The 16,306-nt window shown below is 43.3% G+C and overlaps 1 protein-coding gene across 7 annotated transcripts in view; it reads right to left on the minus strand.

The window, feature by feature from the left end:
- foxp2 (forkhead box P2) overlaps window positions 1-16,306 on the minus strand; it is a 115,855-nt gene that overhangs the window by 59,868 nt on the left and 39,681 nt on the right. For 5 of the 7 annotated variants that reach the window (XM_050036026.1, XM_050036022.1, XM_050036023.1 and 2 more), the window contains one exon: window positions 8,491-8,677. The exons of the other annotated variants lie outside the window; for them this stretch is intronic. In XM_050036026.1, coding sequence (XP_049891983.1) covers window positions 8,491-8,667 — 177 coding nt within the window. In that variant the 5' untranslated portion in view covers window positions 8,668-8,677. The remainder of the gene's footprint in view (window positions 1-8,490; window positions 8,678-16,306) is intronic. 7 annotated transcript variants of the gene reach the window in all.

The following is a 16,306-nucleotide window of genomic DNA, read 5'->3' on the forward strand; positions in this document are numbered from 1 at the left end:
ACAAAGCCTTCTTCCAACAGCATCCTATATCACGCTTCTGAGAACAAGCAAGCGTGAGCAGAGTCATACTTCCTTAGTTTCATTCGTGCTCCCCGCCCTTTTCCAAAGGGCTAATCTACATCTTTCATTGAATCAAGAATGGAAATTCACAAGAAATGCTTCTTTTTCAATTTCATGCTGAAGTAGCTCAAGTTAGTGGATGTAATTTCTCCTAACAAGAAAATTTATCACTCTGTCGCACACTTAGTCCAGCTATATGTGAGAAAAGGGCCTCCTTTCTGCATTTTTTTTTTTTCCTTGGGCTTTGATAAATGTGCCAAAAGCATGATCACTCCCTTCATAGCGCTCCGTACAAGGACAGAACAATTACAGTGGTTATTAAGAAAATAAAACCTCTGGTTGAAATTTGTATGAAAGATAAATGACATATCACTTAGGGCTGTGGTGAAGGCATTACAAAATGAAGTCAAGACTGAGCCAAGAGCGGGATGGGGGGTTGTTTTACACATATTGTAGGGACCTCAGCTTCTGAGTCTGAGAATTATGTCATGCTACAGACAAGAATATGGAAAGAGTGAAAAGAAAAAAACACTCCGTTTTCAGTGATTTTGAGAGGGATTCTCTCCTCACACATTTCAAACGTGTGCCAACAAAGAAGTATTTCCTCTCTGTGACAAAAATCCCAGCAAAGACTAACAATGCACAGAACTCCTATAAATCCATTTGAAGTTTTGTGCAAATTATGATTATCAGGTTCACACTGAATTGGATGATGAAGTCCAAACAGGTGGAAAGGAATGCATGGAGAATGGTATCGCTGAAACAATACCACGCATGGCCAAGCCACCAGGCTAATGTATATTTATCATGTAAACTTCTGATAAATGCATACCAAGAAACAATCAAATCTCCGGGTTTCAATTGGAAGATTTTTGCACCATGGACTCAAGCGTGAAACCAATATCAGCTTAGTGTCTAGTCAAGCTTGAAGTGCTGCGCCTAGCCCACAAAGCATGTTCTGCATATGCTCATGGGCGTCGCTTTTATCAGGGTGGAACAAGCAGCTTTCCACTGCTATCACTGATCAATGTGTGCGAGTTAAGTCCCACCAGTGTGGGTAAATAAGCAGTGGTTAGGTCTTGATGAGGAATGGCAGGCTGCTTGAGCGGGACCGGAGGCTGGAGAGAAGCGGGCCTGTCTGCTGAGTGTGACTTCTACCATTAACCTCAGGCTAGAGTATTCTCCGAATCAACCCTAAACAAATTGTATCCTCCCAAAGGATTTAATTAGAAGTGTTTATTTTCCATATATCCCATCTACAGACTTAATATATGCCTTACTGTTTGCTATATTTCCCTAGATTTAAAAAAATATATATAGAAAAAACAGCATTACAAAGTTGTAAATAATACATATGACAACAAAGTGAGGGCCTGACCTTGGCTGATACACTATAAAACCCAGCAGCTTCAGCTCTAAAGCCTGCAGTGAAGAGAGCCAAAGCCAGCGCTAAGTGACATGTCAGTCAGTTCGTCTGTTTGGAGCCTTCAATTCCCCACGGCCTGAGCTTATTTACTGCATTTGTATGAAAAGCTGTGAAGAGGAGAGGGGCTGAGAGCCCGGCTGGCTTCTCTTACATATGTATACGGTGTTTGGAGGCAATGCGTAAAGAGCATCTCCCCTTGCAGCCTGGTGGCGTTACAACTACAAACAACTTGGGAGAAGGATGGAGCCATTAATATATTCAGAAATGGGTCAGGGATGAAGGTAATCGGAGCAACAGTGTTAACAAGTGTGCTAAAAAAAAAGACTGTGATGATACCTGGAATCTGTTAACCGAGATTCGGGGCGCATTAGAGACAGAGAGCACCAGTGACATTTAAGATGCTACTACTTTTGCTAGTCATCTTCTTAACCAGATTTGAAGTCATTTTAATATTAGTTAGAGAAGGGGAGGGAGGGGGGGTGCACACAACAAACCATCGGGCATGCGTTTCAGAGTCTGATTTGTTACTATTCATGGCTAAAGCGGAGAGGAACTGTAATACTAGACATGCTTGTTAAATTCACAACACTCCAAAGCTGCCTTCTAGCAAATCCTGTCTTTTGGTTGTCAGCTTAAGACACCCCGGCATATGCATATGTAGGATTTTTAAGCTCTGTTAAATGGATAGCGGTGTCGTGGCCTATCAAATGACTATAAGCCACTTGCCTTTTTTGGGGGGGGGAGGGAGCCATTTACAGAAAAAGCAGACAGCAATGTGTTACCTTGTATGCAATAGGAAAGCAACCCCCCCCCCCCCCCCCCCCCCCCCTTTCCTCCGCACGTGTTTTCCTCTATCCTCCTGTTAACTCCACATTAGAGGCAAACAGAGCCATTTACATGTGTATTTTCAGGCTGCGGGTGACAGTAACACTCCACCCCGCCATATTAACGACTGGTACTCTGTTTAAGCCAACGACAGGGGAGTGGCAACAAACAATGACAGAATGCCTGTTTTCGATTGTGAGGCCACGAAAGATGATACGCCAGTCACCGCCGAGGCAGTTTGCAAATAAATTATTGTGGAGGGTATTGAGCTGGAGCAATTGCTCCAGTCCACTCAGAGTATGTGTGACTGAGTGTTTGTATGAGTGTGTATGCATTGCCTATATATGTGTTTGTGTGAGTGGACTTATAGATCCAGTGCCATTTATTTCCCTGAGCCGGAGCGGGGCAGTTAGGGAGGCGTAAAAGGAAATGAGTTGTGAAGTGGCCATTGATCCTGGCCTGCTCTAGGTTGGCTGGAGACTGCAGGACTATTGGCCACAGTATGTGCGACTGAATGGCTGCCTCTTATTTACACTGAGGTGGTTAACCCTGACCCAGTTCATTTATCACTGGGTTAATGTGCTACAAAGGAAAAAGGGAAAAGAAAAAGAAAGAAAATGTGCCGGTCAAACACAACGCCTGATCTAGACTGACTGATGTCAACTGGCTCCATTGAAACATATAAAAATGTACTCTAAATTTAACTTCATAAAGGCAAAAAGAGCTTCTCAAAGCAAATGACCTCTACGGCACTGATCTGATATCCTGTAAACACACACATGCACAGACACAGTGTGACCTATCTTTTTCTACCTTCGACCTGCAGACCACACCGCCTGCTCCACAGCTCCCACCTGCTTGGGCATAAAATAGCCGTGAGTGTTTATTTCCAGCAGATTTCCCCCCGTCTATCTCTCTCATCCTCTCCTCGCAATTCCTACATTGCTCGCTCTCTCTGTCCCTTTCTCCTCGTCTTTTTCAAGCCTTGCAGCTTGACATTTCGCCATGCTCTCGGGGGACTCCTGTGCGAAATGGAGTTACTGGGAGAGCGCCACTGTAAATTCCAGGAGGCCACATGTAATGTGTCTTAAACATAGATGGACAGGCCAGGTTTCAAGGAGCTGAAGAATGAGACGGTGGGGGGGGGAAAAAAGGGGGAGAAGAAGTGGCGTCTCGATAGATAATAGAATAATACTGTGTTTTGTCTGGGGAAGGGTGAGCAAACAGTAGCCATGCTGTCATTCACACCCTATATCTTTAGTGTCATCACAAAGGGGGAAACTACAGGCCTATATATCACAGGCCTGTATGTACTATTCTGTAGGGACTGTCTGCCGATAGCCAGGCTTGAAATAAAAAGAAAGATGGCTTTCATTGTAAATAAGTCAGACGCGAGGATTGCCAGGGAAGAGCTGTCTTTTCACTGAAAAGGGGGAAATAATTTTACAAAGACATACAGTACACGCTGCTTCCCTAATGCTTCTCTAGCCTTTACAGAAAACCCCTTATCTTCGCACAGATGATGATGGGTAACAAAAGGCTCCTTTATGAAATCGTTCATATTTCAGCGAAGGTCTGTCTCCTGTCCTGAGAGGTGATTGATGCATCAGGCCAGGGCCAGTGTCTTATTTACACAGTTGAGTGGGGCAATCTCAGGCCTGAAAGATAAACCTAATGAGCTTCTTTGTGCAAGGGTGCAAATGAGAGACACCATCCTCCCTCCCTCCCTCCTTCCCTTTTCCATCCAAAGGGACAGTCTGGGTGATTAGGCCTTTAAATTATGCTCAAGGGCAAAGCCCAGATTTGCATCTTAGGTGTGTGTGTGGGTGTGTGTGTGTGTGGGTGTGTGTCTCAAATGTGGTACGGAGAGAAATGGAGAGGCAGGTGAAGGGCGCAGAGAGAAAGATGCTTGAGGCTTGTTTGTGAGAGGTGATGGTAGGTGAACTATATGTGTCAGTATTTTGAGTATTTAACTGCTAAACAACAAACTTGAGTTGTTATAAGAGAGGTGAGCTCATGTGTCTGTCAAATGAGCGTGCACACACACACACACACACACACACACAAACACACGCACACTGTCATTTTGTCCTTTGTCTGTGGGGTAACTTTCTCCCTAATGACTTTCATTTTGGGGAGAATTTCATTTGCCCCTAAACCCTAAATATTACCCATCACTTGCTGTCAGATTTCTCATCCCTTCTATTTCCTCCAGCTAAACAGCTAGGAAGGCAGGTTAATTGCTGTCACTCTCAAGTTGGACCACTGCCTAGCTCTCGTGTAGCGACAGGGGTAGCCTGGAAGTAAGATGGCACCTTGGCGCACTTATTGTAATTTATGTCAAAACGCTGCAGTCATTTAAATGGGGTTGGATAGTTTGCATTTTGCTGCATCATGTGCCTCAGGAAAACACTGGAATGCATACCTTAACAGTTTACCAACATGTACGGTAGACCTCGACAACAGTCTGCTGCATTTTTGGTGCTAAAGTAAATAAATTCCACTCCTCACAAACACACATTTAACATAAAAAAGAAATCACACAACTAGTGTCATGTGATGTATAAACAATAGCGAGGGAAATTAAATGTATCACTTATGACAAAAGCTTTGAATCTGCAAAGCAACCCTTTTCTCATTACGCCTGAGTTTAATGATCTGGATGAGTAGTGGGCTGCAGTGACAGAAGGTTGTCCCCACAGCTATCCAGAGGTCTAAAACGACTGACAGGGCCACAGTAGATAAGCTACAGCCTCCATCTTGCTCTGAATATCAATACACTCCATACAGTAGTGAGCCCATTTAGAAGGGGGGGCAGTATAGTCCTGAGTATTGGCTCATCAATCCCACTGATAACCCTGGCAGGATTAAGTCTACAGACCACTGTAATCAACTAACAGCCTCATTATGGGACATTATGGTATAGATCCAAAGATCAATGCATTGCTCCCATGTACATACATAGCCGCATATAATATTAAAACATAGCACTGACTGCAGCCAATGATAAATTGATTGGTAATGTGAGCTCAGCACATTTCTTTGCCCTATTTTTTTTACATGGGAGCTTTTATAGTGATCATTTTAGCATAGTAATTAGGGCTGAGCAACATTCATCACTTGCTCTGATACATATCTGCAGCTGGCAAATTGCAATCAGATACAGTGGGTATCTAATCTGTGATCTCAAATCAAATTAGGTCTATTTAGACAACCTTGGGAATGGGGTGATGAAACCCTGACAGAAATTAGGGGCTGGAAATTCAATTGTGACACGACGGTTATCGTTCAGATGCATGGATAAGCAAGTGTGTGGCTTTCATGTTGAGCACGACGACCACATAAAACAAGGGCATTATTTGTTTTGATGGGAAAAAAGTCATCTATCAATATTTGAATATATATATATAAAAATGGCTGCTGTGTAACTTGATCTGTGTCCTAAAAGCCTTTGGCCGAATCCGAGGCGACGAGACCTTAAGATGCTGCTTTTCTAATTATAGCTGCAGGTGGTATTTTGGAGCTGCTAGGTAATGGCAGAACCCACAGGGACAGTGGAGAATTCATCAGTGCTTATTATTAATCATCCCCCCAGCAGCGTGATGAGAGACTGGAGCTTCTATACCCACTGGACCACTCAATGTCATTCCAAATATGGGTGGAAAATTACACCCAACAGCCTTCCTTCAAAATGGACTCAGAGCGGACGTGGACTGAAATTTTTTAAGCTGCACACAGGTGCAAAGAAAGAAAAAAAAAAAAAAAAGTACAAGCATGGGTGGACACATACATATACTGCATGCCTCACACACACACATGCTCACTGTCATTCACTTACACACACCTGCCAACATCACATCACCCTCTTCAAATGAGCACATGCTAACAACTGCAAAATAGCACAACTCCGTGCTAACAAATGCATTAAAAAAAATCTCCATCTCCATCTTTCGTCTGACCGCGCTGTCTCTCCAAAGTGATGCAGTGTGAGCGCGCCACAGGAAGTGTGTGTGAAGTTAACAGCACAGGGCCCCCTGTTTTAAAAAGCCTCCAGAGACCTGTTAGCTGGACTGCTCATTTCAATGTGTCTGTCTCCGGGTTGGGAGAAGGCTTGGGCTGGCCTCTTTACAAGGCACACACTGTCATACACCGCCCCCCCCCCCAACACCACCTACCCACCAACCCACCACTACGAGCTCTTAGCCGTGCGTCCATCTCAGACTTAACTAGACACTTTATGCTTACGTCGCTTCTCTCTCTCGGTGCTGTGGCCTTTTTTTCATTTTTACAGCACAGCCACTTAGTTAACATTTACACACACACGCACATACACACACTTTTATCTGCTTATGTCAATTAGATTAGTAATGTTGTCTCATATTAGATCTCTCTAAATAAGTCTCAAAACATTTCAGATCATTTACAACTATTCCTTATTTGCGCCACACTTCTACAGCATTTAAATATACTAAAATAAAATATGAAACCTAAAATAAAAAGGCTAAAAAAAAATGCTTTCAGTGTCAAGTAAGACACTAAATTGGGATCCCATGTTACAACAGTCAAACAGTATCTTCTTATCCTGCTTTCTATCTCTTTCTATTTTACCCTCTATCTGCAAAGAGCATCAACACAGATAGAAAGCAGACCTCGAACCAACACCTTCACATGTAGTGAGGGAGAGGATTGACCCCAATCAGGTGTGTGTTTGTGTTCAGAGTGGCAGAGTGGTGATAAATGGGGGAGTAAGGCCACAGTGCTGTGATGCTGCTGCAGCCACCAGCAGCGCCACTGGGGTTGAGCTGGGGTTGGAGGATGGGTGCTGAGTTGGAATGGGGGATGGAAGAGAGATGGCGTGGGGGGGGGGGGGGGGGGGGGGCCTGCGGGACACGCTTCATTTTGCTACACCAAATACAGATATAGATGCAGACGCACAGAAACACATCATCATCTGTTGTATCGCCCCGGATGAACTGACCACAGGCTTTCAGCTGCCTCCAAAAAGTACATGCGTGCACAAATGCACGCTTGCACGAAAATTCCCATCAAACGGGGAAAGGACAGCACGCATCATTACAAACCCGCGGCGTTGTCCCCCATCCACCCCGAAGCACGGCCCTCTGACCTCATCTCCCACTGCTCTTTTGGCAAACTGTCAAAGCCATCATTCACCGTGAAAAGACACGAGAGACACTTGACTCCTTTACTCTGCTGGCGACTGACTTTCACAACTCCTGCCTCCCCCCCACTGAACCACCAACCTCCTACACCCCCCTGCAGTTCATTCACCATCAGCTTGCTCTGATGGAGAAGAATAGAGCCAGTACAATACAACATGGGTATGAAGAAGGGAAAGTTAAAGAGACTGAAAGCGGAGCATCATGCCTCCAACCGAAACAATTCAGTAAAAGTAACACAAGAAGGGAATAACACAAAGTTTGTAAGAGAGGGAATGATCTCACAGTGCAGTTTAAAAAAATCTAAACGACTTTCTAGTTGCAGGAGAGAGAGACAGAAAGACTGCATGCAAATCAGTCTTTCAAAACTGTCCCGGTCAAAGGTTTCTCTGCCGCTGGTGGGTCTGTGGTTACAGCGTCTGGATGTGTGTGTGAGCCTACAACTAGTGCCGAGTTAGGAGGCCCTCTGGTGGATACAGCGCTGCCATGACATACACACACACGCACACACACACAGCCCAAACTGGTCCGTATGATGCTCCAACGCACACATTCTTTCCCTTTCTCTGTCTGCTTCTCTCTTTCTCTCACTGACACACACATTTTCTCACATGGCCTCACATTGCTGCATGAGCTCTCTATAAATACAACTTGAAATGCAAAAAAAATATATATAAAAACAGTCACTGCAAAACATTTTCATCACTCCACAGGCAACAGCTTCAGGCAAAACATGCTGACAGCACAACAAACTACCCAGAAAATTTACCAACAACACAAACAGCCGATTATACAAACATGTTTTTCCCCGTGTCGTAGAAAAAACACAAACAATACAACAAAATATATATTTCATTGTGCCTCCTGTCTATGTAGAAGAGCTCAGCGCTGCCTGAGCAGAGAGCAGAGCAGAGCAGAGCGGGAGAGCGAAGGGAAAACAGAGTGAGAGGGAGGGAGAGAGAGAGCGGCTGAGAGACGAGACGGGGGAGAAACACAACTTACCTGCTGTTGTTGCAGATGCAGCAGCTCGACTGTGCTTACTTCGCTGCTCGTGTCACCAGCGCTTGATCTCCCATCTCTACTGCCAGCCTCTAATTGGCTGCTGCTTAGGGTGCTCATTCCATTTTGACTCATTGAACTGTTGCTTATTGTCTCTGTGGCCGACTCCTGCATCATCATGATTTAAAACCTAGAAGTGATTAAGAGGCACCGGTTAGGGCTCTTCTTGTTACAATTCCCCCCTTTTTCCCTCCTATTTTTTTTTTTCTTTTTTTTTATGCTTCCATTATCAAGCCCTCAGTTCCCCCCTCTGCAAATTAAAGCATTTAAAGAAGAGGGAGGGGGGAAAGGAGAAGAAGGGGGGGATGCAGGAGGAGCAATTATGCATTCATTGTGTAAATGAAGCAATACAAAGAGATGCACGTCCTGGTGCTATTTAAAATGGGAGGGGTACGTACATGTGTTTTTATCCTTAAAATTTGGGCATAAGTCTAAGCATTTCCCTTTAAGGAAAAATATTTTTGTCATCACTATTAAAAAAAATACATTTGTGGGAAATTAGGATAAAAATATGCTTGAACTAATATCCACAAATGAGCATAATATTTCCCTCACACTTTAGCACAGCCAGGCTGCACAGACAAGAAAACACAAGCACGGGCACTCCTAAAATATTTGACGTCTTGAAGCTGTCAGTTTTTTTAGTGTGTGTCGCATCTGAATGAAGCTGCCTAATGACGCAAAGCTAATCATGCAAAATTAAAATTTGGTGGCGGGGAGGAGGAGGGCGAGGAGGAGGAGGAGGAGGAGGCACCAAATCACATGGTGCAGGGCTGGTGATGAACACTATAATGGGTTTGTCATCTGTGCTGTGGCTAAATAAAATCTGCCACACTGGCTTCCATAGAGGCACCAAGCTCGTATGTCACTTATTGGCTCCTTTCTCCCCCCTCTTCTTTAATCAAACATTATATATTTATTTAATCTGTGATATTAAAAAAAAATCCCTTCCCGGGACACAATTAAAACCAAGTTGCAAACTTTGTGGGAGATGTACAAAGCACGACAACAAATTCTAACAACAGTAAATAAATATATGATATTACATTAATTCTCTGGGCATCTATCAGATATGGAAAACCGGTGAAAGAGAGAGGGAAAAGGATGGGAAGAAAAGGAAAAAAATCTATCACGAATATCACTAATGATTGTGCTAAAAACAGCATAAATTATGCATATTACCTCCTCTCTCTCCAGTAATAAATGTTTTATCATTTTCCCCTGCATTTAATGCTCTGTACCTTGACTGGGGCAGAGAGGAGCCCCACCAACATCAGTCGACAGTCTCACAATAAATAAAAGACACTCAGCACCAACAAAAGGCAACTCAAAGTACACCCCAGAATTATGGAATTTACTCATTTGGAAAACAATTATTTGTAATATTTTAGATTAAAATTTGAGATAATTCATACTTTAAATTCTATTTTAGCTACCACTTTTATATTTAAAAACATATATTTTAAAAAAAAAGTGCAACCTAACACCAGATAATCCACATCCACACAACAAAAGCGAGACAAATGGTGATCACGATTATGTGTGAGCATTTGTGCCCAGCCCACATGGGTACCGTGTGTATTCTTTGGGCCAGTAAATACCGTTTTAATAGAAGTGTGTACACGTTCTGCCCTGTGTGTGTGTGTGCTTGTGTGTGTGTTTGACAAGGGGCAGATACAGGACAGGCCTTAAAGGATGTCCACAGCCAGGATAAACAGGATCCAGGCAGGGAGAACAAACAGGACTGAGCTGTTACACAGAGCAGGGCGACAGCTGCCCGGGACACAAGTAAATAGGGAAGAGGCCAGGACGAGGCGTGCTTGTGAACAAACAGGCCCCTGTTAAACACCGTGCCGCTCACTNGAGAGAGACAGATAAAAAGAGTGTGAGAGTGAAAGAGAGAAAAGGAAAGTGAGTGGGAGGGAGGGAGGGAGGGAGGGAGGAAGGTGGTGATGGTGGTGGGGGAAGACTGGCACAATGTGACATCCAATCCGGTGATGAATCTCAGCATAAGAAACTCAAGGCTGCAGCCGAGATCAGCCGGCTAATAAGTATTCAAATTAGGCATAAATTTTACATGCCCAATGTTTAAAATATTCAGAGAAAGACTGTCTGATTGCCTTTACTACAATTTTATGAACATTCTAATGGAGCCTGGATCTCTCGGTTTTTTTCCTGCTTTCTTTCTTGGACCGGCGATGGATGTTCGGAAAACTTGAAGATATATGAGTCGAGGAAATAAGGATTTTTAATAACATGTGAATGTAATGCAAACTACTCCGGAAGTCCGAGGAAAATTGCTGCTTTGATATTAAACCAATGAAATTTGCTCTTAATGTGCTTACACATGTATAAAACATTCATATTATAAAAAGAAAAAAGGACAAAAATAAGTAATCAGACATTATAGCTTGAGTAAAAAAAAAAAAAATCAGTCAGCATAATTTGAATCTCGCACACAAACAATAACAGCCCAGCACCCGTCTTAATCTCAGCGCCATAATCTTCTCACCCTCCTCCAAAATAAAACCGGTGCAATATGTCTAACTGCAACATAATGATAATGCAGATATATGCAAAGTATATTCGCAGAGATCAGATGGTGCTTTAACCTTAATGACAGCGGTGAGATAAATTAATTAGCCATCTAAAGGCGGCATTCAAATCTGCCAATTAGAATGTCAATTAGAAACACAGCCAGGCTGCAATGATGAGCGGGGCTACCGAGCTGCGGATCTGACTGTGGGGGTGATGGAACTGTCACAGATACACACACACACACACACACACTCACACACACACACAATACTCAAGAGAGACAGATAGTGACAATACTCGGCACCTGAGGGTGTGACTATATGCATGCATGTATCTACATTGTGTGTGAGCCCACCACAGGTCCACCGTGCCCCTGTACCCTCTCCCTGAGGGATACCAGCCCTGACCCCGGCTCAGTCTGTCCTAAACCAACTGGGTCGGAAGGAGCTGCGCCACCCCCAGCTACTATATCTACTGGGGGCCCTCGCTCTGATCTGCGGCGGTGCAGCCAGCTTTAATGCCGCTTGAGTGAGACTGCCTGCTTGCCCGCACGTGTGTTTGACATCCCATAAATTGCCGGTGTCCTGAGTTTCAACACACCCGCTATTTGATGCTATTTCCTCAAGCCATAATCTTCCAATGAGGGAGAACCTAGACCGCTTATTATCACGATCGGAAACAGAGAGGAAGGCTGTTATTGCTCGGGTAATACGCTGGTAATTCTGTAGATGTATAGCTTTGGGAAGGAAGATGATAGTGATACTAAGTGTTTAGGTTGTGGGGTGGTGGAAAGATAGTGAGAGACTGAGATAACTCTGCGCTCTCTAAATTTACAGTCGTCGACGACTCGTTGATGGCTCCAACATTTCTATTAAGGTGGAGGCTCGGTAGGAAGACAGGCATTTCCTGATGAAGCAGAGGTAGACAGACACTTTATTTGCAAAGCTTCAGACCAACTCCAGCTTTTGTCTCATTCCTTGTGCAACCATAGCCTTGCTTGCTATTCCTCTTCAGCTTGGGCAAATATTTACTCTCGAATCTCGTACTACGCAAATCTGTCTCTTCCATCAGGTGCGGGGATCTGAGAAAGGGTCCTGACGACGCATTTGGCCCAGAGATTGGGAGAATTTCTCCTCTTTCTTCCCAGAAGTGACACAACAAAGGTGTACGGAGAATTGAGCCTTTCATCGCCTCACACACACTCTCTCTCTCTTTTGCACGTGCACACCAAGCACACACACACCTATCATTAAAGGGGAAAGAAGCAGCCCTCCATCTTTGTTTGCGAGCTCTAAAAGCCCTTAATGTAGCCTCATTACCTGGCCTGTCTCCCGCTCTATCATGTGCAGTAAACACACACTATGACACTGGCCATCCATCTAGTGGGAATACACAGCTGTCTGCTGTGCTCCAACACTGTCTGTGGAACACTGGGGAATTTAACACACACACACAGACACACACACACACTCACACTGACACGCACGTTACGTTGTTAACACACAGCGGGCTTGACACCGGTTTTCGTTCAGACTCTCTGGCCTATCCATTTTCAGTGTGAGGATGTTCACTGTGTCTCTATCTAGAACAATGATCCTCATCTTATATGCATGAGTTGCTAAAAAATATTTTCACTAGGATGAAGGAAAAAGAAGTGACCTGTAAATCTGTGATCCCAGACGTCCGTTCATTATCAGCTCACATTTCAGGTGGCTGGCTGGAATTCTTTTGGTTTGTGAGATCAAAATAAAAAAAATAATAATAGAAATTACATTTCACAGTCTGCTGACTCCTCACAGCTCTCTGATCAAGTCGAGATATGGTTACCATTTAAAATAATCACAGATTCTGTGCTTGAGTGAAATTAATTCATCATTGCCATAAGTTACTATGCATACAAAATAAAGAAGTAACTGGGCAAGGGCAAGGGCTCACATATTCAATACTTGAGATTGCTTAATAAATCAAAATGCCACATATGTGCTGACAAAAAAAAAAAAAAAAGGTGCTTAAAACCACTGCTTTTCAAAAATGATAAATGTAATCGGAGGCCAAATAATGGAGAGCAAAGAAGTTTAAAATAACTTCATCAGATTGAATACATGCCTGTGACACACACCATAAATTTCAGCCTTCAAAGAATCTTTGATTATGATCATATGTTTGTTTGTACTTGGGTGTGTACTGTAATTTTTTCTGGTTGCGAGTTGTCACAGCACGGTGAGACCACAAGCAGTTTATTACAGCCTTCAGCTTCAAGCAGTGAGTTTGGAGTCGGAGATGGAAAAACGACCACTTGGAGAGCTGCGTTCGACAAAACCCAGTCCCTCGGATTAAGTAAGGCAAGCCAGGCTGCCGTGCCTTAGAATTAAAAGCTTCCTTTTTGGCACTAAAGGGCCGCCATAAAAGAGCATTAATGACTACTTCTTATAAACCTGTGTATGGTAATGGTTTCTGCTCTCAGATAGAGGAATTTCAAAAGTGTTTCACCGGTGAATGAAGATTGCTTTGGAGGAGAAAAAAAGGGGGCTGAAGAAATCATATTTACAAAATCAGGAGTGGGGCCAAATGAAAAGAGATGAATATGAATAATGGACTTTGCTCTTTTTTTTCCCGGGATTAACATTATTCAAAGCAACAGAATCAAATGTGGTTATCTCCTGTCCAATGAGCCCTACATTGAGCAAAACCTCAGTCATATTTCAATTCTTCATTTGAGCTGACAATAAATCGTAGTTCTGTGATAGGAGACATCCAGTCAAGAATGTTCAGAACTTAATTCTCTTCTATTTACAATAAGGAGATGAGACAGAATAAGATAAAAGACAGACTATTTGCCACAGTGTGTAAGTGTCCCTGAATGGAGTGTGAGTGTGTGTCAGAGTCAGTGTTTGTGGAGTACAGAAAGAGGGGGGAAGAAAAAAAAAAACGACAAAGAAAACCAGAGGAAAGGGTGTAAAGTGCATGTTCAATTGTACAGTCTGCACAATGTCTTCTTAGAATCAAATGCAAGAGGCACTCATGAATAGTGTGCATGATACTACGTTAATACAAATTCATTTTACAGCAGTGCAACCAGCTCTGAAATATGACAATAGCTAAACAGTTATTGTACATGGGCTATCCAATTACTTATAAAAAAGGGTGGGAAACATTAAAGTGTTGAATTAAAATCAAGGGGAAAATATTTTAAGATGAAATATAATTTATCCATTTCTGTTTGCTTGACAAGAAAAAAAAAACCTCCACTGCAGCAATAAATGCATGCTTCTTAAATGTAGCGCAGCACGCCCCTCGCAGGAGGAGGAAAAGAGGAGGAGAGAAACTAGTTTTCTTCTCCTGCATTTAGGCTCGTCCCATATCATTTACACGTTACCCATCAGGCACCTCATTCTGCTGAAGCAGGAGACAGCCCCGCCGCTGTGGGTGAGCGAGACAGTGACGAAAGCTGATCAGTCGGCTCTCATTTGCATATTTGCCAATTCCATTAATTAACTCGGCCCACCTAATCAGGGCTAATTGACCTATAAAGAGGGGAGGCCTCATTGTCTCGTCCAATCATCTTTACCAAGAGTAGAGGAGGTGCGCCGGTGAATGCAGGGTACTTCCGACCTAACTGTATTTATAGACCTCATGTGTGCAAGTGCAGAAAAGACATTTTATTCTCCACCTAAGCGATCAGGACTGAGCTGCTTTGACACGGAGCGAGAGTTGGAAAACAAAAGGGAGAAAATGGACAAATTCTTTACACTGTCGAGGAGAGAAGAGAGAGAAAAAAAAAATATCAGAGGAACTAATGACAGTTGGAGGGCCTGACTCTCCGGTCCTCTCCACAGCGCGGCAGATCCAGCGGACAGGCGCGGGGAGCGAGCCGCGGCCGGCGCAGCCACAGAGACATAGCTCATTGTGACGTTTCCAGTTATTTCTGGTTGATTAGGGCCATTATGTCTCCAGCTCTGATTTATGTTGTCATTCCCCCTCAGCAGTCCTGCATCGATAGATCTTAATGAATTGGTAAATAAGGGTGAAGATTGCAGTTGACAACACCGCAACATTCCTCATTCATACCAGACAAGATTTATGTAACCAATTAGGAGCATAACAGGGGGGGACTGGTCAGGGGAAAAAATAATCTTTCCACAGGAAAATTACCAAAGTCTAACCCACGACAAAACAGATAATGGGCAGTCTTTAACACCGGCTTAGTCACACTTTCTCCATGCCCGGTTGGGGACTTTAAAACTGCTTGGAAGAAAGGATCACTCTTGCTCCTCTTAGGATTAAGAAATTGATTTTTACAAAAATATGCAAGAGGCTGGTTGACGGTGTGTACTGCCTGACAGCCTGACTGCACCTCTCCATTTTGAAAAAACACACCCGACTGCTCAATCCACATCTGAATAATGTCCAAACCAAAGATGATGATGGAATCAACAGATTAAAAATTAAGCCCTTGCCAACAAAGCACCACTTTGATATGGAAATATTAAATTCAAGAAGCCACTCTCCCCCCGCCAACCATCCAAATCAGGACCAATGAAAATGTGAAGTAAGGGGCGTGCATCTGTGTGTAGGTGTGTGTGGTGGGGGCACTCGAATCAATTGTTCGCTTGCTGTTTGATACATCGACTAAGAAATAATCATTTGCATTTTTTAATAGCCTCGTATTTCCATTATTTAATTTCTCCACACTGCAGTTCTAGGAACGTGTTAGCAGACAAATAAAGGCCTCTTTGTCGTTAAAAAAAAAAAAAAAAATTCAGATAAAAGTGCTGATCATCAATAGCCAGCGACAGGCCAGGAAGACCCATAGGGCAGGAGTGAACAGAGCTGGAAAATTAAAGCAGAGTGATACGGGAGCCGGCTCCTTTCAGCCCTCTCTCCCTTCAAGCACATGCAAATGAGGCCGTGCTGCTTAACTGCATCATTTATGTGGATAATAGCGGCATCATCATTACGGGAACTCAAATTAAATTACATCACAATTAGCATAACAAAGTGATTGGTTAAACTTTCAAAACAAATAACGCGGCTCGGCTAATGAACGGTGTTAATTGGCCAGTGTGCATTCTAAATAAAACATGGAGGTAAACATGTGTTTTAGTTAAACTATTTTAAAATTCATTTCCCTCTTCTTTTTTTAAACAAAATGAGACAGACGTGGAAAAAAAGGAGGAAAAAAAATAACTGTAAAAGAAGACTCCAAACTGAATATTGCCAG

This window comes from Epinephelus moara, chromosome 23, assembly GCF_006386435.1.
Source record: "Epinephelus moara isolate mb chromosome 23, YSFRI_EMoa_1.0, whole genome shotgun sequence".
Taxonomy (NCBI): domain Eukaryota; kingdom Metazoa; phylum Chordata; class Actinopteri; order Perciformes; family Serranidae; genus Epinephelus; species Epinephelus moara.